The sequence below is a fragment of the Sceloporus occidentalis genome, unplaced genomic scaffold (genome assembly GCF_023333645.1).
Source record: "Sceloporus occidentalis isolate IW3139 unplaced genomic scaffold, rSceOcc1.0.p SCAF_1, whole genome shotgun sequence".
In the NCBI taxonomy this organism is placed as follows: Eukaryota; Metazoa; Chordata; class Lepidosauria; order Squamata; family Phrynosomatidae; genus Sceloporus; species Sceloporus occidentalis.
The window spans coordinates 216,604,524-216,628,514 of record NW_028316981.1 but is presented as its reverse complement, the minus strand read 5'-3'; the positions used below and the strand labels follow the sequence as shown (position 1 = coordinate 216,628,514).

The window sequence follows — 23,991 nt, the reverse complement described above, 5'->3', positions numbered from 1 at the left end:
TAAATGGAGTCAACTTATTCAAAATACTATAAATCTAGAGGATTGGAAAAAATCATGGAGGAAAACTAATAAGTTCACCTTGACACAGAACCTAAAAGAAAATTATTACAAAATGTTTTATATGTGGCATCTAACGCCATCTAGGTTGGCCAAAATTTATAAGAATGTAAATAAGACATGCTGGAAGTGTAAAAAAATGGAAGGATCGTATTACCATATGTGGTGGACCTGTAAAAAAGCAAAGCAGTTTTGGAACAAGATACATACAACAATAATAGATATTTTAGGAAAGACTTTTCAAATAAATCCAGAACTATATTTGTTAAATTTGACACATAGATTAGAGGCAGAACTGGAGAAGAAATATTTAAAATTAATACTTTATATGATCACAACAGCTAGGTTGCTGTACGCACAAAAGTGGAAATCAACCCTAACCCTGACATTAGAGGAATGGTTTAATAAATTATTAGATATGAGAGAGACTGATAAGCTGTCCAAAAATTTAAAAGAAAACAAAGAGGATAATGAAGATGGAGAAGAAGACCGGAACCTAGTAATTGAATATTGGAAAAAGGTTATAGAAAAATCTGAGTGAAGAGGTCAAGTAATGACATATGAAGACAGAGAAAGTTGTAAGAAGAGAATAGATAAAACAAAGAGAACTATAGGTTCAAAAAGGATAAAGGTATTACACAAGAGATGAAAGATGTAAATAGTAGAAATGGTAGATGTATATGAGTAGGTTTATGTTGGTTGTAGTAGATGTATGGAAGTGTGTTATATGTATGTGTATGTGAAGATATAGATGTATGTATGTATGTATGTATGTAAGCATATTGGTGGGATGGATGTAATAAAATTTAATTTAAACAAATATGAAATTATTCTACACTGTCAAGATCTTTCTTCATTTCATTGTCTTCTCCTTCCTCATCATCACTCTTCTCCGGTGGGTTCAGTTCTTTATCTCTTCCTTCTCTCTCACCATTTTTCTTTTGGTTGTTGGAGTTGAATGTCCTCAGATCTTTTGAATCATTATCTTTGTTTTTCCTTTCTCTTTCCCTTTCTCTTTCCCTTCCTTTTTCCTGTTGTTCAAATTTTCTATAGAAATATTTAGTCTTTTCAGTAGAGTTAATTTTGAATCTTTTCTGATTGAATGTAAAGATTATTCCTTTTGTATTTCCCCATCTATAGTTGATGTTATTTTTTTGGAGAAGGGAGGTCAAAAATCTATATTGTTGCCTCTGTTTGAGAATATAAATTGGTAGGTCCCTGTAAATGCCTACTTCTATGTCATCAATGGATTTACGGTTCACTGTAATTTTTGGCAATGATCTTTTCCTTGAATCTCGTACCATTGAAGCAAATCGCGATGTCCCGTTGGAGACCTTTTTCCCTTGCAATCTTAGAGTTTATTCTAAAAAGTTTATCAATTTGAGCATCCATTAAATCCTCTGGTATTGTCAGGTAATCCGCTAAAGTTGGTATTATCCTGTCTTCTCAATTTTCTTCCTCCAGTTCTGGTACTCCTCTAATTTTCTCTGTATCTTTGTTCTTGATTCAATAGAATTATTTCCTCTTGCTTCTGTACTCTTTCTAGGTCTCCCAGCTTGTTCTCCAAATACTCTTGTTTTTGTTGTGTTTACTTCTTTTTTGATCTCTAAAATGTCTTTATTCAATGCATTTCTCCTTTTTTGACAGTTCAATAATTTCCTCCTGCATGTCTCTCCTAATCTCTTCTCTCAGGCTTTTTTGTTCTTCCCTTATTTCCAATTTAAAATTAAATTCTCTAAGTTCTTCTAGTATAATTGTATTTAAGTCCATTTGTTTGTTTGTCCATTCTGCTGTGCCTGATGGGCCTCTTCTTTGTGATTGTTGACTGCTGCGACCAGCTCATATTTACTTTCCCATTTCTAGTATTCCTAGTGTTCATTTGAGGAGAAGATAACAAAAGGAATAAGGAGAGACAAGAGAGTAGTAACAAACGCTGTCTTCAGGCTCGAAGACTGATTAACTCCCAAGCCTTAATGAACTCCACCTGAGCCTCTCTTCTCCGTTTAATTAGCTCCTCAGGGGATTACCAGAAAAAAAGTCAGTTTTAAGTCAGGTGTTGATAAACAAAGTATCCTTTATCTGGTGATGGGGGAAGGTTATAAATAACTTTCAATTCTGCTTTTCCTCCTCTTTCCTCAACAAAGAAAAACGAAGAAGAAAAAATTGTGCAGACTGTACCACTCAAGGAAGTCCCAAACACCTCTGCATCTATATTTCCATCCTTTGTTTTAGAGACTGAGGGATGATTTGGTGCTCTTTAAACTCTTTTCAAATCCATCTCTTCTCAAGTAAACAAAAAAACTTATTCCCCTTCTGAGAATGAGAGAAAAAAAAGGTTTAAAAAGTTGCTGCTGAGGTTGCCATTCTGCGAGGCTAATTCCCCCCGGATTTACAAGCCGCTGAAATGGCTGTTCTTCGCCAGAGTCCTCTCCTCTCCTCTTTTCTTGTCCAAAGTGGGGTCGAGTCAGACTCCCAAAGCCCCCAACGAGACCACCATTCTATGCCTTCCCTGGCATGGATACTCCCCGTACTCCCTTGAAAAATTCCAAGGCTGGGAGGGAACAGTTTCAGCGCGGTTGAATCAGGAGGAGTGGAGCAAACGCTCTTGCCTCCTTGCACCCAGTGTCGCAACCAGAAGTCCTCAACAAATAAACTTTGGTTGCAACCTCAACAAGAAATGGTAGAGTTGGGGAGACCTTCAAGCATGTCAAAATGGCAAAAGGCTGGACTTGAAAAACAATATATATGGATAGTATGATGTCCAGTCTTTATCTTGACTCAGTAACCAGACCTCATGGATAAACTAGAAAGAGTTTATTGGTCTAGATCAGGAAAACATTCTTTGTTCAGACTGAGTACCTCACAGTAAAACTGATAGTATAACCCCTCCAAAACATACATTGCATTCCTAGACCAGCCAGCCTTGGCCACCCATCTCTACCTCCTTCCCTGCATTCCCAAGACTTGAGATCATTTACTACCTGCATGACTAACCCGCTACACACTAACATTCTATAATAACATGGCAAAGGGACTCAAACCAGGGGACCTTGCCAGATAGTAACTTAGGCGGGTTATAGACCGCCATTTTGGACTTCCTCAGGACGTCCCATTTTAAAAAAGGGGCGTCTCTTCTATATGCCCCTTTCCCTATCACGGACTCAGTCCGTGACAAATGGCAGCGGCCGTTCCACACGGCCGCCGCCATGTTTATGTCTTGGACGCATAGCGTCCTGACGGGTCGCAGCGGTTATGATGTCGAGGGTGCGCCTCGCGACGTCATAACGGCGCCGCAGGAAGAAGCTCCATTTTGGAGCTTCTTTTTTGCTCCGCGAGAGAGTCGCGCGGTTTGTATGCTGCGACTCCCTCGCAGAGCAAAGAGCAGCGCCGGCAGACCGCCGCAAAGCAGCGGTTTGTAACACCTCTTACTTAATACAGGAATGTGTAAAGTGTATGCACTGTATATGTATTGTATACAGTGTGACTTATTGGATTTTATTTATTAATAAAAATGAAAGTTTAAAAAAAATAAAAAATGGATTAACATCATTTTGATCCTTGCATGAGTTACATTCCATACTCTTCTATCAAAATTGCTCTTAGACCTTGCTCTATGGGTGACCTCATCTTCAACCTATGTCCTCCTTCTAGGCATTATATTATTGCCAAGTGTGTTTTCCCAAGGGTCTTATAGGTCTAGATTTTCTATTATTGGTTGCATTTTGAGCTGTGTGATGCAGGAGTGCTTGAGTTTTGGGAAATATCTTTAGTTCATCGGGTTCCTCTTTACTTCTTTAACTTGATTCCACTTCTCTTTCTGTTAGCGTGATTGTGTGAGCTGTCTTGCACCATGCCGAAGCTGTGCACCTGAATGGCCACCAAGGAAGTGACACGGAGCTCTATGCAGGTTCCACATTTCAACAATCCCCTCCAAAATGTTCAGATATGTGCACCGACGCTTAGCATGTGTTCAGGTTTTCATGAAGTGCATTCTCCCTGGACCTCCTGTATCATAGGCTCATTCCCAACTGGACTGACATCCCCTCTTGTCTTTCCACTGGCAGTGCCTTGGTGAGAATGTCCGTGACATTGTCTTCCGACTCAATGTGCCTGAGTCTCAGAGCCCTGTTCTGGACCATCTCCAGATTTTGGTACCTGATGCCTATATACTTAGTCCTGCATTTCAGGCTCTCTGCTTCCGACATCGCAATACACGATTGTGAATCCTCATGGAGCACGCTTGGACTGGTGCACTCCTCACCTAGATCCTACAACAGCAGATGTATCCACTGGACCTCTCCTGTCATCTCTAACAGTGTTGCAAACTTTGCCTCCATTGTACTTAGGGCCACACAGTTCTGTTTCCTGCTTCTCCAGACCACTGGGCTATCTCCAGACCACTGGGCTACTTGACCAGCAGTGCTGACACAGATTTCTGGTCTACCAGCTCCAAAGTGAAAGAACTGTCTTCGTAACAGTCTAATTGTGCCATGCTCCCATGCAACACCATGCTGCCTTTCAAGTACCTGAGTAACTGCTTTGCAGCTGTCCAGTTATCTACCTTTGGCTTGTTCAATCTCCTGCTCAGTACATTCACAAGAAAGGAAATATCCAGCTGGTGTTATTAGCAATTAATAATAGGCTCCCTATGACTAACCTGAACAACTCAACATTATCAAAGTCCTTTGACCACTCACTGCTTGTGTAACTAGGTGTCATGGGGCTCTTCACTTCTTTCTCACTTTAGAAGCCACATTTCTCCACCAGCTTCTCGATCTTCTTGCACCGACTGAGCAAAAACCTGCCAACCCCAGCCCTCTCTACCTCTATCCCTAGATAGGCCTTGAAGTTCCCTAGATCTTTTGGGATGAATTTCCTCACCAACTCCTCCTGCACTTCTCTTACAACTTTCTCTGAGCTTGCAGCCACACACAGGTCATCCATGTATATCACCAAGGTGATATCCTGCTTGGTATAAACACACACATCAGCGATGCTACGCTTATAGCCAAGCCTGACCACCTCATCATGGATGCAGTGGTTCCAGCAGCGTGCGTTCTGCTTCAAACCATACTGAGCTTTCCTCATCCTGTACACTTTCCTATCTTTGGTGTCGTCATAACCCAGTGCCTGCTCCATAAATACCGTCTCATCAAGCTTGGCATTCAGGTAGGCAGTCTCAAAGTCGAAATGCTTGATCGCCTACCTGTTCCTGGTTGCTAATGCCAACACCAGCCTAAGGATCTCAGGCTTTGATCTTGGGGAAAAGGTTTTGTTGAAGCCCTCAAACCTCTGCTGTGAGAACCTCTTTGCAACTAGCCTCGCCTTGTACTTGTGGGTACCATATGGCATCTCCTTACACTTCACTGCCCATTTACAGCCCACAACTTTGTGGTCCCCAGGCCTCTCAACTACCTTGAATATTTCCCTATTAACCAAAGACAGGAACTCCTTGTCCATTGCTTTGAACTACCTATCTTGCTCTTCCTTTGGGTAGGTTAACAACTCATCAGCTCATCAGCCACCACAGTGCACACTCTTACTCCCTGCAACACAAGTTTTCAGGTTTGAGTACATTAGCAAACTGCCCCAAAGCCTGTAGATATTCCAGGTTGGGTGGCCTCCAACAGAGCATATAATATGGTGTTTGCTGGGTTGCAGAATTCCACATACAGTTCACAATGTGGCAAGCCACCAGTATCACTTCCCCCCCAAAAAATTCTCTGGAACCTTCGCATGCAGCATCAGGCACTCCATTTGTTTTAATACCCCAGTCCTCCTCTCCGCCAAACCATCCTCTTGTGGAGTGGCTATTATGTTGTTGTGGCGAATCCTCTTCTACTTGAACCACTCTTTGAGGTCATGAGACAGAAATTTGCCAACCCTGTCTGTTACTAGGGCCCCAACCAAGTGTTTATATTCCCTTTCGACCATTTGAACCCACTGCTTGATACTACCTCACCATTAGGAAGAACCTCCTGATAGTAAGTGTTGTTTGACTGTGGAACATCAGTCTTGAACATCCTGATGGTTAAGAGCTGTTCAACAGTGAAAATCTACAGCACTATATGAATAAACCATGATGATGATGATGATGATGATGATGATGATGATGATGATGATGATATTGTCCCTCAGAGAGTGGTGGGGCCTCCTTATTCCTCACCATTAGGAAGAACCTCCTGACAGTAAGTGTTGTTTGACTGTGGACTGTCAGTCTTCTTCAATGTCCTGATGGTTCAAGAACATTCTGACGTTCAACAGTGGAAATCTACAGTGTTATATAAATAAAGCATAATATTTATAATTATAATAATATTCTCCCTCAGAGAGTGGTGGAGTCTCCTTCTCTGGAGTTTTTTCAACAGTGGCTGGAAGGCCATTTGTTGGGACTGTTTTGACTGTGTATTCCTACAAGGGAGGGCGTTTGGACAGGATGGCCCTTGTGGTTCTTCCAACTCTATGAATCTATGATACTATCATAAGAAAACAAGGGGAATGGTAAGTGGAGGAAGTGTATTAACCTCTTCCTTGCATTGTAGTGGAAGAGTTTCTCAGATAAATAGAGGGGGAAGGAGAGATGGAATTTACATACAGTTACAGCTAAGGATGAATATTTATTCCTAAGGTTTAACTCATTTCCCCTTGCAAAATGTAGATTTGAACATGGGTGAAGAGGCAGAGGGAATTGGGATATAATTAATTCCCACCCCCACACTTCTGGGATCAACACAAAGCTCAAATAACAGATACAGGACTATAACTCAACTCACGTTGTCTTTCTGGAGAAATGATTATTTCAAATCTGCCACATGATACCTAGTTGGGTCATTAGGAACAGAATCTTCCTGAGATTTGCATTGCACTCTGTAGCATGATCTGATCATTATAAAAGCCCCAAACAGCAGTGTTCCACAGCAAACATCAGGCAAAAACCTGAAGAATTACAACTAGATACCTCTTTACAGACAATCTAGACATTGCAGGCTAGAAAGATGTCTAGATGGGATATCTTTTCTTGGATTATTTTTGGAATTGTGTCCCTTATTGGTATCTTGGGAAATGGATTCATCGTAGTGGTGAATGGACACCAATGGCTGCAAAGCAAGAAGATGGTCCTTTGTGATATTCTCCTGACTAGTTTGAGCACCTCCAGATTTATAGCACAGTTAACTATTCTGTTGAACATGTTCCTGGACTGCTTCTTTATACAGACTACTTTTTATATTTACTTAATAGTGTATATATATCTACCCTGGATGTTTTCCAACATGGTAAGCAGCTGGTGTGCCACATGGCTCAACATTTTTTATTGTGTGAAGATCACCAACTTTGCCAACCCTCTCTTCCTGTGAATAAAAGCAAGGATCAATGTGCTCATACCCAGGCTGCTTGAAATGTCAATATTAGTCTCCATACTCTTCTATCTTTCTTCATTAATCAGGTTTTTTGGACATAAAGAGTGTTACAATGTGACAGAAACTCTGCCAGGGAATGCCAGTAGAAATGAGGTTTGCAACACTTTCATTGCTTTTGTTCCTCTTGAATTATCTTTTTCTTACACAAATTTCTTCCTGAGCACAACTGCATCCATCCTTCTGCTTATTTCTCTGCAGAGGCACACAAGAAACCTGAAGAAAAATGGTCTTGGTGTGAAGGACCTCAACACTCAGGTCCACATGAAAGTCATGACATCTTTGTTGTTCTGTCTCTTCTTCTACCTTTTCTAATTTGTTGGTGTGATAATGTATACCAGAATCATTAGTAATAATGAAAAATTTAACAGACTGGCTATTAACATCTTGTTGTTTCTGTTTCCTTCTGCACACTCGATTATATTAATATTAACCAATCTTAAACTGAAAGAAATGTTTGCTCACATCCTAAACATCAGATACAGAACATGGCAAAAAGGACAACAGACACTCAACACTAACATGTAAAGGGGGAATGACATTCTTTACTCCTCTCATTTATGTGAGTGTATGTGTCTGCACATGTATTTGTATGTATATATGAACAGGAGATAACAAGAATTGAATTAATATTAACTATGATTAGGGAGCTTGGTTTGTGCGTAAATCATCATTCTTATTGATCTTGGAAATACTGAATTGATGCATGTATAAGCTGGACACTGCTTCTTCCATAAACCTGCAGTCTTGGAATTTCTGACTGGTCTTAAATCTGCTGCAAGGGACATTGCAGTCTAGATATTTATTGCTATTGTGTACCTTCAAGTCCTTTCCAACTTATGGTGACCTTAAGGCAAGCCTATCATATGACTGGCAATATGTGTTCCAAGGATATTGGTCATAGTCTTCCTGAGAAACTTTAACTTGCCCAAGGTCAGCCAGTTGTTTTTCCATTTGAATTATGGTTGCCCAGAGTCCTCATCCAACCAGTACTGGCTCTCATCTAGATAAACAGTTTTCTAGTTATCTACTATGGACCTTCATTCCAAAAGAAGAAGAAGAAGAAGAAGAAGAAGAAGAAGAAGAAGAAGAAGAAGAAGAAGAAGAAACAGTTTCTACTATAACAGGGTCTCACTAATACAAGGGTTTAACAAAAATTCTTAATCAGAAGCAGACAAACAGCCTCTTCTCCATCCAAGGAGAATACCCCCTCCCCTTCCCTCTGGCTTAAGGGCCAGCACTGCTATTCAAGAGTGTAATCTTCTCCCTCAGAGTGTAATGGAATCTCCTTCCTTGGAAGTCTTTCGACAGAGGCTGGATGGCCATCTGGCAGGGATGCTTTGATTGAGATTTCCTGCATGGCAGGGGCTTGGACTGGATGGCCCTTGCGGTCTCTTCCAACTCTATGAATCTATGATTCTATCATAAGAAAACAAGGGGAGTGGTAAGTGGAAGAAGTGTATTAACCTCTTACTTGCATTATAGCGGAAGAGTTTTAAATATAAATAGAGGGAAAAGGGAAGATGTAATTTACATGTGGTTGCAGGTAATGATGAATATTTATTCAATATTTAACCCATTTCCCCTTGCAAAATGTAGATCTGAATGTGGGTGAGGAGGCAGAGGAAATTGAGATATAATTAAGTCCCATCCCCACAGATTCAGGATCAACACAAAGCTCACATAACAAATACAGGACTATTACTCAACACATGTTGTCTTTCTGGAGAAATGATTATTGCAGATCTGCCACATGATACCTAGTTGGGTCATTAGGAACAGAATCTTCCTGAGATTTGCATTGCACTCTGTAGCATGATCTGATCATTATAAAAGCCCCACACAGCAGTGTTCCACAGCAAACATCAGGCAGAAACCTGAAGAATTACAACTAGATACCTCTTTACAGACAATCTAGACATTGCAGGCTAGAAAGATGTCTAGATGGGATATCTTTTCTTGGATTATTTTTGGAATTGTGTCCCTTATTGGCATCTTGGGAAATGGATTCATCGTAGTGGTGAATGGACACCAATGGCTGCAAAGCAAGAAGATGGTCCTTTGTGATATTCTCCTGACTAGTTTGAGCACCTCCAGATTTATAGCACAGTCAATTATTCTGTTGAACATGTTCCTGGACTGCTTCTTTATACAGACTACTTTTTATATTTACTTAATAGTGTATATATACCTACCCTGGATGTTTTGCAACATGATAAGCCACTGGTGTGCCACATGGCTCAATGTTTTTTATTGTGTGAAGATCACCAACTTTGCCAACCCTCTCTTCCTGTGGATAAAAGCAAGGATCAATGTGCTCATACCCAGGCTGCTTGAAATGTCAATATTAGTCTCCATACTCTTCTATCTTTCTTCATTAATCAGGTTTTTTGGACATAAAGAGTGTTACAATGTGACAGAAATTCTGCCAGGGAATGCCAGTAGAAATGAGGTTTGCAACAACACTTTCATTGTTTTTGTTCCTGTGGAATTATCTGTTTCTTCCACAAATTTCTTCCTGAGCACAACTGCATCCATCCTTCTGCTTATTTCTCTGCAGAGGCACACAAGAAACCTGAAGAAAAGCGGTCTTGGTGTGAAGGACCTCAACACTCAGGTCCACATGAAAGTCATGACATCTTTGTTGTTCTGTCTCTTCCTCTACCTTTTCTATTTCATTGGTATGATCATTTATACCAAAAGCATTATTAATAATGAAAAATTTGACACCCTGCCTAGCTACATCTTATTATCTCTGTTTCCTTCTGCACACTCCATTATATTAATATTAACCAATCCTAAACTGAAAGAAATGTTTGCTCACATCCTAAACATCAGATACAGAACATGGAAAAAAAGACAACAGACACTCAACACTAACATGTAAAGGGGGAATGACATTCTTTACTCCTCTCATTTATGTGAGTGCTTGTGTCTGCTCATGTATTTGTATGTATATATGAACAGTAGATAACAAGAATTGAATTAATATTAAGTATGATTAGAATACTCCTGTTAGTATTCTACCAAATAGTGGTTAGTGTTGTAGTATAGTAGTTGGGGATGATGGGGCTTTAGTTGCAGTTAGAAATGTAGATAGTGATGTTTAGTGCATAGCAGGGCCAGGTGTCTTATCGGGTGGCCTTGAGGGCCTGGCTCTCTGAGCAGGGAATGTGCTTTCAGTTCTGTGGGAACCAGGAGGGGCTTCGCTTGGCGGGTTTCTGCATGGGAGGGGATGTTGGCTTTTGGGAATTCTGTTACTTTGTCTGTGGGAGGGGTGTGGTTAGTCTCAGCTAAGAAGCTGAGTGAGGCACATGTCTGATTCTGGATCTATCAATAAAGTGCTGTTGATTATATCAATCAAACTGATTGGTTGATTGTCTGGGATTCTGGGTGCTAACTCTGACACTTGGTTCATGCATAAATCCTCATCCTTACGGATCTTGGAAATACTGAATTGATACACTGCTCCTTCCATAAACCTGCAGTCTTGGAATTTCTGACTGGTCTTAAATCTGCTGCAAGGGACATTGCAGTCTAAATATTTATTGCTATTGTGTACCTTCAAGTCCTTTCCAACTTATGGTGACCTTAAAGCAAGCCTATCATATGACTGGCAATATGTGTTCCAAGGATATTTGTCACTGTCTTCCTGAGAAACTTTAACTTGCCCAAGGTCAGCCAGTTGTTTTTCCATTTGAATTATGGTTGCCCAGAGTCCTCATCCAACCAGTACTGGCTCTCATCTAGATAAACAGTTTTCTAGTTATCTACTATGGACCTTCATTCCAAAAGAAGAAGAAGAAGAAGAAGAAGAAGAAGAAGAAGAAGAAGAAGAAGAAGAAGAAGAAGAAGAAGAAACAGTTTCTACTATAACAGGGTCTCACTAATACAAGGGTTTAACAAAAATTCTTAATCAGAAGCAGACAAACAGCCTCTTCTCCATCCAAGGAGAATACCCCCTCCCTCTGGCTTTTATTCGTGAACGAAGATTGAGGAAGGACTCATCCCGCGCTTTCTACAAGCGCTTTGATGACTAAAAAGGCCAATCCGAGATAAACAAGTCCGGTTGCAGAAAGCACAGCAGAAAGTCTCCTTGGGTGATGTTTCCGGGTTGTGGTTCTTTCTGTGTTGTCGTTTCTCTTTGAGACTCGTTCGGCGTGAGCTTTCAAAAAAGGCTGCAGCATCATGAATAGTGCATCTCCATGCCTCCCGATGCGAGGCCAGGGCGGACCATTGTTGGTGATCAGTTTGGCCAAGCCTGAGGTGTTTTTTCAGGGAGTCCTTGTATCTCTTCTTTGGGGCACCCCTCTTACGCTGACCCATGGCGAGTTCACTGTAGAATACTATTTTTGGGAGGCGATGGTCCTTCATCCTAGAAATGTGTCCTGACCAGCGCAGGTGCATCCTCAATAGCATAGCCTCAATGCTAGTGATCCCTGCTTGCTCAAGGACAGCAACATTTGTCACATAGTTAGTCCAGTGTATATTTAGAATTGTGCGTAAACAGTTCTGATGAAAGCATTCAAGGAGTCGTAGGTGTTGGCAATAGGTGACCCATGTTTCAGACCCATAAAGGAGCAGAGACAGTACAATGGCTCTATACACACTGATTTTTGGTATTTGTTACCCCATACTCTTTTGTGAAGCCTCCTGAATGCACTATATGCCTTTGCTAGTCTGTGATTGATCTCTTTAGCAATCTTGGCATCTGAGGAGGTGAACTGCTGGACGGACTTAAGCACAGATTTGCCTATAGTGATGTGGGGATGGTAGTGTTCTTCCTGTGGTGCAAGCTGGTAGAGAACTTCCGTTTTCTTCAGGCTGACTTCCAGCCCAAAGAGCTCTGCAGCTGTAGCAAAACAAGATGTTAGGTGCTGCAGAGTTGCTTCCTTATGGGCAACGAGGGCAGCATCGTCAGCAAAAAGCAGCTCACGGACTAGATAGTTTAGAGTTTTAGTGAGAGCCCTCAGCCGGCTTAAGTTAAACAAGCTACCATCAGTACGGTAGTGTATATAAATGCTGTCTTCTTCTTCGAGATCTGCCATAGCCCTTTGGAGCATCATGTTGAAGAAGACTGTAAATAGAATTGGAGCGAGAACACAACCTTGTTTCACTCCGTTAGTTATGAGAAAGGGCTCTGAGAGAGTGTCACCATATCTGACTTGACCTTGCTGGCCTTCATGTAGCGGGATAATCATTTTGAGGAATTTGGGAGGGGGGGCGGTGGCATCCTAGTAGTTCCAGGATCTGCCACAGACCTTTTGACCCCTATGAGTGTTTTAAAACAATAAGATCAGTTTTTTCTCCTAAGGGGTTGCTTCAAATCCCATACAGACATCCTGTAGAACCCTGAGGGGATCTGCCAGAAAAAAACACACAATTACCTCTTACCTAGTCTAAATAGTTACATTTTAAATAAGAATGCCTGTTGATGGGCTTGCCATTCAACTTGTCCCTGGCTTGGTAGACCTATTGTGACAAGGTCTATCATGCATATGGTGAATTGGGCTCAAGGCCATGAAGGTTCATGCTGACAGTCTCTTTCTTTTAGTTGGTCTCAAGGTGCTACAAGATTCCTTTGCATACTATTGTTAAAAGGTTAGCCACTGTGTCTTATCCCTGGCAAGGTCTGGTCCAAACAACATTATTAATCACACTAGCAGCTAAATGTTAATACAACTGACTCCATGGCAATTCTGCAAGACCCAGACCCAGATCCCACCCTTAGGGTGAGCTCTAACCTCCTCAGAGTTCAGAACCGTTTCTCCTGCCTTCTCCTTCATTTCCCCAGTCATAGGAAAGAATATAAAACATACACAATGCCAGGGAGTCAGCCACCCATAGAGGAGAAACAGCTTTTGTTCCTCTGACACCCCACTTTGTTTTCTTTTAGCCCTGTTCTATGGGCAAGAAGACATCAATAATCAATTAATCTTTTGGCCTAGAGGGAGTGAAAGGACAGGCCCATTGCCATCGGGCCTGAAGAGGAAGAGCCCTCCCCTTTCTTCTTCCAACTGTCATCTTCTGGCCTGGGAGGGAGTGAAAGGACAGGCCCAACGCCATTGGGCCTGAAGAGGAAGAGCCCTCTCCTCCCTCCTTCCAACTGTCATCTTCTGGCCAGGAAGGGAGCGAAAGGACAGACCCAACGCCATCAGGCCTGGCCTCGATTAAGAAAAAGAGCCCTCCGTCCAGTCCATCTGCCTTGGTCCAGGCCTCAGAGGGAGAGAAGAATGCTAGAGCAGTTTATTATCCCCTCTGTTGTAAGCCGCCTGGATTCTCAGTGATTGGGCAGCATGTAAATAAATCCTATTATTATTATTATTATTATTATTATTAGCCTCCATGCCTCGCAGGTGGGCCAGGCCCTACATTACAACCTGCCATGAATCCTTGGGAGGTTTCCATCAGAAACCAAGTCACCCATGCCAAAGAGTGCAGGTGCATGAGCACCTCTACCGATCACAGGTCCTGTCGCAAAGACCATCAGGGTGGCCACATGGAAGCCATCATACACACTTGTTAGTCATCACTAGCTTGACAGCTTGTTTCGGCTGAGGCTGCTGTTGATAGCAGAATCTTGCAGCAGGTGCTCAAACCTATGTCACTTAAGAGCCAGCACTGCTATTCGACAGTGGAAGACACTCCCTCAGAGTGTAGTGGAGTCTCCTTCCTTGGAAGTCTTTCAACAGAGGCTGGATGGCCATCTGTCGGGGATGCTTTGATTGAGATTTCCTGCAGGAGGTTGGACTGGATGGCCCTTGCCATCTCTTCCAACTCTATGATTCTATGATTCTGCAAATCACAGCACTATCTGTAAATCAATAGAACAAATGTTGGAGCCGATAAAAGCAGAAAACACATACTGATTTATTTGCAAACATCATGTGATTTTTTTCCCTCCCATTTCCCCCTTTTTGAGAATAAAGTCTTGAATATATTACTGTATTATATTCTGATGATGTGAAGACACACCCAACTAAAGGTGGTGGCAGGTTTGGGTGTGCAACGCCAGTACCCTGGTGAGATCAAACTCTTTACCCAAAAAGGCTCTGAAGCTGAATGTAAAGTTCAAAAAGGGGGGAAATTTAATTTAAAGGACAAAAATAAAGAGTTTTCTCCTCCCCAGCTCTAAATAAAAGATACTTTACAGTTTCAGCAATCTTCAGGGTGTCATCTTTCTGGGTCTGATGTTGGTTTGCTCTCCTCTCTCAGTGGAGCTGGTGCAGGGTCTTTCAGCTCCTGAATTCCTTTATTTTCTTGCTGATGGTAACTAATTTGGCTAAATTGGTACCTAAAATGGCTAACTTGGTAACTAAAATGGCTAAAGTGTAAGAAATGCCCTTTCTGGCTGTCTGGGCCTGTTTGTCACCAAAAGACAGCTCTCTGCCTGCTCACAGCAAAGACTGCTCCAAAACTAAAGGCTTCCTGCTACAACAGAGCATGCTGGGAAAGGGCAAACCAAACCTGGAAATAATGCAGGAGAATCCTACAGCTCCTCCCACAACTAATACAAAGAACTTTCCTACACTAAACATATTATGGCCTGAACCAATGTGAAAGAAAATACAGGGGAAAATTCAATCAGTCCTGGCAGGACATCACAGATGACAAATATATAGATGGTTTTGCAGAGCCTTGACTCTGGGACATTGCCTTTTGCAAGCTCAGGTCTAACTCATGTAGTGGAGTTTCCTTCCTTGGAGGGCTTTAAACATAGTCTGGATGGATTTCTGTTGGAGATGCTTTTATTGTGATTTCCTGCATGGCAGGGGGTTGGACTGGATGGTCCTTGTGGTCTCTTCCAACTCTATGATTCTAACTCAATCACCCTATTCCCCCAGTATTCTCTAAATACCCATTATATTGGACCCTTCTGTCAGACTTCATACCTTAAAAATTTAAAAGTACCTGCAGATGGGCCAAATGAAGTGGATGGCAGCCATGCTGAGGATGCCTAAGGCAGCCAAAAGCCAGCTGGAATAAAAGTGGAGAAAATCACTGCTGCTGGTGGCAGCTTGAGCCTTCTGGTGGTGGCCTGCTTCAAGAGTGGGCCATCTGATCACTGCACTCCTGGAGCGATTGCAGCCAGAGTGGCCACAGATTGCTCCATTTTGCCCATCTGCTTCATATTTAAGTATCACATCCTGTTTACCAAGGTGAGATGCAATGTATTTCCCTCAAATCTACTTTATGGTAGATGAGATAACTACCTTTGTCTGCTAGACCTTGCCATTATGGATGGCTAGTAGCTGAAACATTGCCACACATCTTGTTATCTTGTGTCTTTTATAACCAGTGTCATACCCACCTGATCTCCCCTTTATTCAGCTATATGCCAAGGCATTCTGAAATGTTTTACATCAATCTGTTACTGGAAGGCAAATGTATGTACACGACCTTATCACTGCCAATTTTTGTTTTCAGCTGTCAAAATTTGACAGAATGAATTATTAAAAAGGGGATGACTGTTTGGTAAAATACTCCTGACCAAAATAATTAATTTGTTTTATATCATTCTATTAATCTGATCTTATGTAATCTCTTTGTACCTTTTAGGCAAATTTTATATTTCTTATACTGTTTTAAGCTTTTGAGTGACATGTTAGGTCCATTGATAATAAATAAATATTAATTGATTGATTGACTGACTGATTGATTTATTGAGTTTTAGATACTGTAATACAAGAGTTAGCAATGGTGAAGGGGGCAGGACTATTTTTCATCTCCCTCATCCCTTGAGGGCATCACACCAACATGACCAGAAGTGTCATCACAGAATTGCTTTTTTAAAAGTAATTTAAAAATATAGTATTACAAATATTAAAGTAAAAGAAAGAAAGAAAGAGGTAAGAAGAAGAAGAAGAAGAAGAAGAAGAAGAAGAAGAAGAAGAAGAAGACGACTTCAATCTTACATTTGGTGGTTATAAATACATATAATTATTCATACCTTTCTCTGTAAAACTACAACATATTCACTACTATCAATAGCTGATTCTTTCCAACCATCAAAACCAAAAGTTATCAAATCATTTTCTTTCTTCTTTTCAAAAACTCCAGTATTAAAGAAGCATATATAATGGTATCCCTCTAATACTAATGATATCCCTCTAATACTAATTCCTATTGATTTAATTTTATATTTCCCTTGACAAATCTCCATGAAGTCTTGATATGTTAGCCATCTTTCTTAAATTATTACGTATTTCTCTTCTATAAAAATGTTATTGTGCTGAGGCATCTTCAGACACAACCTGGCTTTATATCTATTCCACATTCACAACAAGGCATCTCACAAAATGATTTTTAAAAGGTACATATACTTTGAGTTTATCATACTATAAATATCCAAGCATCCAAACCTTAGGTCATGCCTTTCCAATTCTATTAATCTTTGATTTGTCAACATTACTCATTCTTTCATCTAAACCAAACAGCAGGCTACAAAATACAACTTTAAATCTGGTTAAACCCAATACTGTATATTTAACTCATTTCCCCCTTGCCATACAAACTTGGATATATCTTTTTGCCATTGCTTAAATGGTAAACCATTGGTCAAATAAGTTATTACTGTATATGAAATAGTAACCTCATTCTAGGAGAAATATTTATTTTTAAAACAGAAATTTTCCCCAGCAGTGACCGACTTAATATTTCCTTCTTAATTTCATTCCATCTCTTAACATAATTATTTTGAAACATCATACAATTTATATTCATCATGGAAATACCTAAGTATTTAACTTTCTTTTAACTTTTAAAATTGGTTTTATCCATCAACATGATCTTCTATATTCATATTTTTATTAATATCTTAGTCTTTTGGTGATTAATCTTAAGGTCTTCCAGTATACTAAAATCTTCTAATTTTCCGAATAACACTTTATACCGTCCAAAGTATTTTCCAAAACTATCACCACATCATCAGCAAATGCCTTTAACTTTTTAAAATCTTTATTCGTGAGATTCTTTCATCTTGTCTTATATCTCTTCCAGAACCTCAAGAAACAAAATAAACAAAAGTAGAGATAATCCGCATCCTTGTCTTGTTCCTTTTTTGAATCTCATAACGTTTTGCCAATTCTCCATAACAATTATGGTCCAAAATACACTGCAGAAACAATCTAGCTTGAAACTGCTTTCCCTGCCCTGACTCAGTGCTGGGAAATCCTGGGAATTGTAGTGTAATATGGCACAAGAGGTCGCTGACAGAGAAGGCTAAATGTTTCACAAAACTATATTTCCCAAAATTCACTAGCATTGAGACAAGGCAGTTAAAGCTGTTTCAAACTGGATTATTTCTGCAGTGTGTTTTGGACCTATTTGTACTTTCTGTGAGGTATAGATCAATTCACCCCATTTAATAAAATTATCTCCAAAGTTCGTATTTTCCACAACACTAAACAAGAAAGTCTAGTTCAAGTTGTCAAGATGTTTCTTTACATCTAGAGAATCAACGCTGTATACTTCTCAAAATGGTGTCCTAAATATTACAAAATATCCAACACATTTCTAATGTTGTCTTGTAATTGTCTTTAAGGTAAAAAAAACTACATTAGTCTCCATGAATATAGTCCCACACAATTATTTTCAATCCTTCTGCTAAAAGTATTGCAAACCATTTGTAATAATTATGTTTAATTTAATGAGTTTAAATGGTTTTATTTTTTAAAATCTATGTTATACCCTGCCTTGAGCCTTGGGGAGAGATGAGAAATCATCATCACCACCACCACCACCACCACCACCACCACCACCACCATCATCATCTTCATCATCAAAAATGATATTGGTCTATATTTTTTTGTTAATCTCAATTCTTGATCCTCTTTAGTATTAATGCTAGATTAGCAACTTTTCAACTATCAGTAATCTTTCCATTCTACAAAATAGTGTCTATAGTGTCTATAAAATAGTTTGTTACAAAGGTAATACAAGTTCTTCCTCAAAGCATTTACAATAAAGAGCTGGCAAACCACCTGTTCCAGGTGTCTTTTCTTATTGTTATTTTTGATGTTATCACAAACCTTCCTCACATTTATGGGACCATTCATAATCTGTCATTGATGTTCTGTAATTTTTGGTAAATTCTGTTTACCAAAATATTCATCTATTCTCTCAAAATAAAATTCTTTCCACTTAAATAAAGATGAATAATACTGATGAAAATCTTTTTGTATATTATATTGTCTGTTATTACAGCACCTCCTTTTTGTAACTTTAATATTACTTTCTTTTCTTTTACTTTTTCCAGTTTATATGCAACCACTTGCAAATTCATTTTTGTTTGTTTGTTTTACAGAATTAATCTTTCTTTCCCTGCTGCTCACAGTCAATATAGGCAACTGCCTCTGTAAAAAATTAATTTGGTTCATAATAATTGTATTTGATGCAGATTTCATTAATTCTTCCTTTATTTACATCTTATCGAGAATGAAATTCATTTTCTCTTGCTTTTTCTTAAGTTAAAAATTATGCTGTTTGAAGCACCTTCTCATGAAAGCTTTATTTGAATGCCAGACTATTTTAACATCTGCACCTTTATTCAAATTATCCTTTGAAAAATTCTTTTAATTTCTTTTTTCAATTTTATACCATCTTTTCCTCCCATTACAGTATTTCATTCGGTTTCCATCTAAAAGCCCTCTCTACACTAATGCAGGGAACATGGGAAATAAGCAAGATGAACTTGAACTTCTAGCACAACAAATACGATATAGTAGGCCTCACTGAAACCTGGTGGGATGAGTCTCATGACTGGAATGTAGTAATAGATGGGTATAACCTTTAAAGAGAAATAGGCCAAACAGGAAAGGAGGAGTAGCAGCATTATATGTCAGGGAGGTTTACATCTGTGAAGAGATCCAGCATTTAAACCCTGGAAGCCAGGTGGAAAGCATCTGTATAAAAATAAAAGGGAACAACAGGGATTTTGCGAAGTTGAAGGCTTTCATGGCCGGCATCCATAGTTTTTTGTGGGTTTTTTGGGCCATGTTCTAGAAGACTTTATTCTTGAAGTTTCACTAGCATCTGTGGCTGGCATCTTCAGAGAAATGAAGATGCCAGCCACAGATGCTGGAGAAACGTCAGGAATAAACTCTTCTAGAACATGGCCACATAGCCCGAAACCCCCCCAAAAATGGATATTATTGTGGGAGTCTACTACAGACCCTCCACAATAGTCAGACTAAGGAACTGGATGATGCCTGTCTAGAACAGATGACCACATACTCAAAAAGGAGAGATGTAGCAGTGACAGGTGATTTCAACTATCTAATATTTGTTGGACATCAAACTTAGCCAAAACATTAAGGTCTAGCAATCCTTACTTGCCTGGAAGACAATTTCATCATCCAAACGGTGAATGAGGGAACAAGGGCATCAGCCATTTTAGATCTGATCTTAACCAACAAGGATGACCTGGTTAATGGGGTGCAAATGGGGGGATCCTCAGGAGGGAGTGATCATGTTCTCTTGGAGTTTGTTATACAGAGGAAAGGAAAAGCTAGGCATAGTCAGACACGTTTTCTAGACTTTAGGAGAACTGATTTCAGTAAACATAGAGAAATACCGGGGTGATCTTGTTGTCAGGAATAATAAAAGAGAAGGGAGTTCAGGATGGATGGGAGTTTCTCTACATTGCTGGAGAGGTCAAGAACAATAAAAAGGGATTTTTGTGTCAAGACCATGTTGTAAACAGGTCTGATAAAATGACATAGAGGTGGCCACAAGGTGGAGTTGTAGTGGAACTTATTATAGTTCTAGTGGCAGGTACATGCATCTGCATTTTGTCACCATGGCAAAAAGATGGCACCAATGGAGGAAACATATGGAAATGGTTATAAAACAAGACACAAAAAAGACAGTAACTGCCTCAGAGGTTGTTGTTATGGTTTGTTGATAGGTAAAATAATTGAGAGTATTCAAGATGGATGTCTTATATCTGTGTAACCTTTGTAAATAGTTATGTAACAAAGATTAAAGAACCATCATTTGAGAGAAACCTTGCTGTACTGAAATTAATTCCTGTGTGTGAGAGGAAGTCTGCTATGCAACTCAGATTCTTCACAGACCTTCTTCTGGGCGTCTTGTCCGCGTATATAAACTCTGCTTGTGTTCACTTCGACAAGGGTTATGAACCCAGCACGCGCCTTCCTGACAATGGTTATGGGCCCAGGTGTGCGCATAGACAATGTTTGAATAATCTACATTGGTCAGGCCTCATCTGGAGTAGTATGTTCAGTTTTGCATACTTCATGAGAGGAAGGATATAGAAAAATGGAGCAGGTTAGGAGAAGGATGATAAGAGGTATGAAAAACAAAACATAAGGGGAAAGGTTGAGGGCATTGGGCATGTTCATCTGGGTGAAGAGAAAACTGAGAGGTGACATGATCACATTCTTCAAATACCTCAAGGTCTGCCACAAAGAAGAAAGGGGAGGCCTTTTCTTTGCTGCCCTAAGGGTAGGGCAAGGTCTAAGGGTTTTAAGTTACAGGTGGGTAGATTTTGATTGAACATTAGAAGGAACTGCTTAACAGCCAGAAGTATTTGACAACTGAACCAATTACTTAGAGAGGTATTGGAGTCTCTTTCTCTGGATGTCTTTTGTTAGGGATGTTCTAGAGCTCACACTTTAAACTGGCTTTATAAAGAAAAGGGCAGAAAACATGCATTTCACATCTCCAAGGAGAAAAACACAACCCGTACATTTTCCCACATTGTGTGTGAGAGTAGCAGAGAACAGTAATCCCAATGTGGAGACTGATAATCCTCACAAAAGAATCGGTTCCCAAACTTTGGTCTTCCAGATGTTTTGGACACAATTCCTAACTGTGGGTCAAGTTGTCTGGGGCTTCTGGGAGTTGAAGTCCAAAATATCAGGAGGACCAACGTTTGGGAATAACTGAGTCTAGATGGATTTCTTCCCATGATAGAGGGGTGGATTCAATGACCAAGGGCAGATGGAGTGGCAGCTCTTCCTCCTCCCCCTTTATGGTATGGCTTCTAATTGTCTTTCTCCCACATATTTGCAAGTATAGTCTATATACTATAACTCTGTGAAGCCAATTTTTGAATACACCTTCTTTGTACCATAATTTATTAAAACTACACAAATATCTTCAAAACTGTGCTGCTGCTAAATGTTATTTGCAAATATTACTGCCATCTATCATCTATCACTGTATGATTTTCCATTTCTGTTGTTTGCATTTTAGAAAAGAACACTTTATGCCAAATATAGACATAACCCTTCTGCTGGGATCAAAAACAATTATATACTTTGCCACAGTAAGGTAGAACTGCTCTTGCACTTGACAATACACTGGGCCCTTGGTATCCGCTTGAGTTTGGTTCCAGGATCCTCTGTGGATATCAAAATCCATGGAGGCTCAAGTCCCATTAAATATAATGGATGGTAAAATGGTGGCGGGTTACAAACGGCCCTCAAGGGGCCGTTTTCCCGCCGCCGCCATTCGCTGCGTAGGGAAGCCCCAGCTGCCAGACCGCGAGGCTTCCCTGCGCAGCAAAAAAGGAGCGGCGAAATGCCGCTCCTTTTTGGAACGCGGAAGTGGCGCTGCGAGGGGTGGAGTGCGTCCTCGCGACGTCACTTCCGCCGCGACACGTCTGGACGCACAGCGTCCAGTACGTCAACATGGCGGCGCCCATGTGGATGGGCACCGCAAAAAAGTACGCGCTCCGCGCGTACTGGGAGGAAGGGCTGTCAGGAAGGTAAGAACCTTCCTAACCCTAATACGGCCCTTCCTAACCCTAGTACACGCGGAGCGCGTACTTTATGGCGGTTTGTAACCCGCCGGTGTCCCTTATTTAAAATAGAAAAATCAAACTTTTCTTTTAGGAATGTATACTTTAATTTTCCCTCCAAGCTGTAGCTACTTGAATCCATGGATAAACAATCAGTGGATATGAAGGGCAGAATGCATTCTCCTGCACCTTTTCACCCTGCCCTTACATTTTTACTATTAAATTATTCTCCCTTGTTTGTGAGGCAAATTGCTAGGAAAATGCCAGCATAAAATGCTTAGTTATTTGAGCAGCTATCTGTCCCCAAGGGACATTAGCTAGGAGTTGCGTCATTAGTAACAGAATCCTCTCAAAATTTGCATGGCTCTCTGTAGCATGATATAACCATTTAAGCCCCCCAACAAAGGCAGAGGTTTCTCCAGGAGACCTGAAACAGATACAAGAAGATTCATAATCAGATACTTCCTCTCCGGTATTTTCCCCAGAAAGTGCCAATGATGGATGCTGACTTAACTTCTCCACTTGGTATCTTTACATGGACCATTGTAGGAACTGTATCCATTGCTTCCATTTTTGGAAATGGATTTATCATAGCTGTGAATGGGAAACAGTGGCTCCAAAACAGGAAGATGGTCCCTTGTGATTTTCTCTTGACTAGTTTGAGTATCTTCAGACTTTTGTCATACTTAACCTTTGTTCTGGGCTATATTTTGGAAGTCACAGCAGGAGATGCCTATATTTATAGTCATACACAGGAAGTAATCAACTTTACCTGCATCTTTTCTGTCCAGATCAGCCTCTGGTGTGCCTCATGGCTCAGTATTTTGTATTGTGTGAAGGTCACCAACTTTGCCAACCATTTTTTCCTCTGGTTGAAGCCAAGGATCAATGTGCTCTCAATTAGACTGCTTGGGATATCAGTAAGTAGTCTCATGATCTTCTCCATTCCTTTCTTCAGCAATTACACTGGACATAAAAAGATGTGCAATTTGACAAGAAATCTGTCAGTGAATGTCAGCCAAAGTTCGGATTGCAAATACGTGCTTGTGATATTTCGTCCTTTTCAATTCATTTTTGCTTCCATAAATTTCACGATAAGCGTAACTGCATCCATTGTTTTGATCGTCTCTCTGTGGAAACACACAAGGAATCTGAAAAAGAGTGGTGTTGATGTTAAGGACCTAACCACTCAGATGCATATCAGGGTCATTAAACCTTTGTTGTTTTATATCTTCTTCTACTCTTTGTATTTTGCTGGTATGATAATTTTTTCAAGTAATACTTTCCTCACTGAAAATAGTATAGAACTTCTGAGTGACATCCTTATGACTATCTTTCCTTCAGCACATACCATAATAATAGTTTTGACCAATCCAAAACTAAAAACTGTGGTGGCCCGCATTCTAGATATAAGAAAAATGGCTTCGTAAAGAGAAGGAGGAAGAAAAGATGCTTTCCTCATCTACAACGAGAAAAAGAAGACCCCTACTTTCCTTCCACATATATATGTGAGAGAGGCAGAGAATAGTAAGTATCCAAAGGTGGAGACCGATAATCATCACAAGAGAATATGAAGAAGCAAATTTGACAATCCTGTCTATACGGAATTAGATTTATGAATACATTGAGCTTCTTTCTGGATAGTCTTTTTCTCCTGAGCTTGGCAAGCTACTTCTCTGGAAATATAGCTTTCTTTAATCCTTTACTCAGATACTTCCATGTCAATCTCCAATACCTTTATATGAGCACAAC

General features: G+C 40.2%; 2 protein-coding genes and 1 pseudogene across 2 annotated transcripts; all 3 read left to right on the top strand.

Moving 5' to 3' along the window:
• Window positions 1-7,052: 7,052 nt before the first annotated feature.
• Window positions 7,053-8,000, top strand: LOC149323404 (taste receptor type 2 member 41-like; annotated as a pseudogene).
• Window positions 8,001-9,408: 1,408 nt separating this feature from the next.
• LOC149323403 (taste receptor type 2 member 41-like) lies at window positions 9,409-10,359 on the top strand. Its single transcript, XM_089540883.1, has one exon. The coding sequence runs from the start codon at window positions 9,409-9,411 to the stop codon at window positions 10,357-10,359; it is 951 nt and encodes a 316-aa protein (XP_089397009.1).
• Window positions 10,360-22,736: 12,377 nt separating this feature from the next.
• Window positions 22,737-23,669, top strand: LOC149323402 (taste receptor type 2 member 7-like). The gene has a single exon (XM_089540755.1). The coding sequence runs from the start codon at window positions 22,737-22,739 to the stop codon at window positions 23,667-23,669; it is 933 nt and encodes a 310-aa protein (XP_089396881.1).
• Window positions 23,670-23,991: the final 322 nt, after the last annotated feature.

Excerpts from the sequence above, each read along its gene's own strand:
- LOC149323402 (XM_089540755.1), top strand. The coding sequence starts at position 22,737 with ATGGATGCTGACTTAACTTCTCCACTTGGTATCTTTACATGGACCATT.
- LOC149323403 (XM_089540883.1), top strand. The coding sequence starts at position 9,409 with ATGTCTAGATGGGATATCTTTTCTTGGATTATTTTTGGAATTGTGTCC.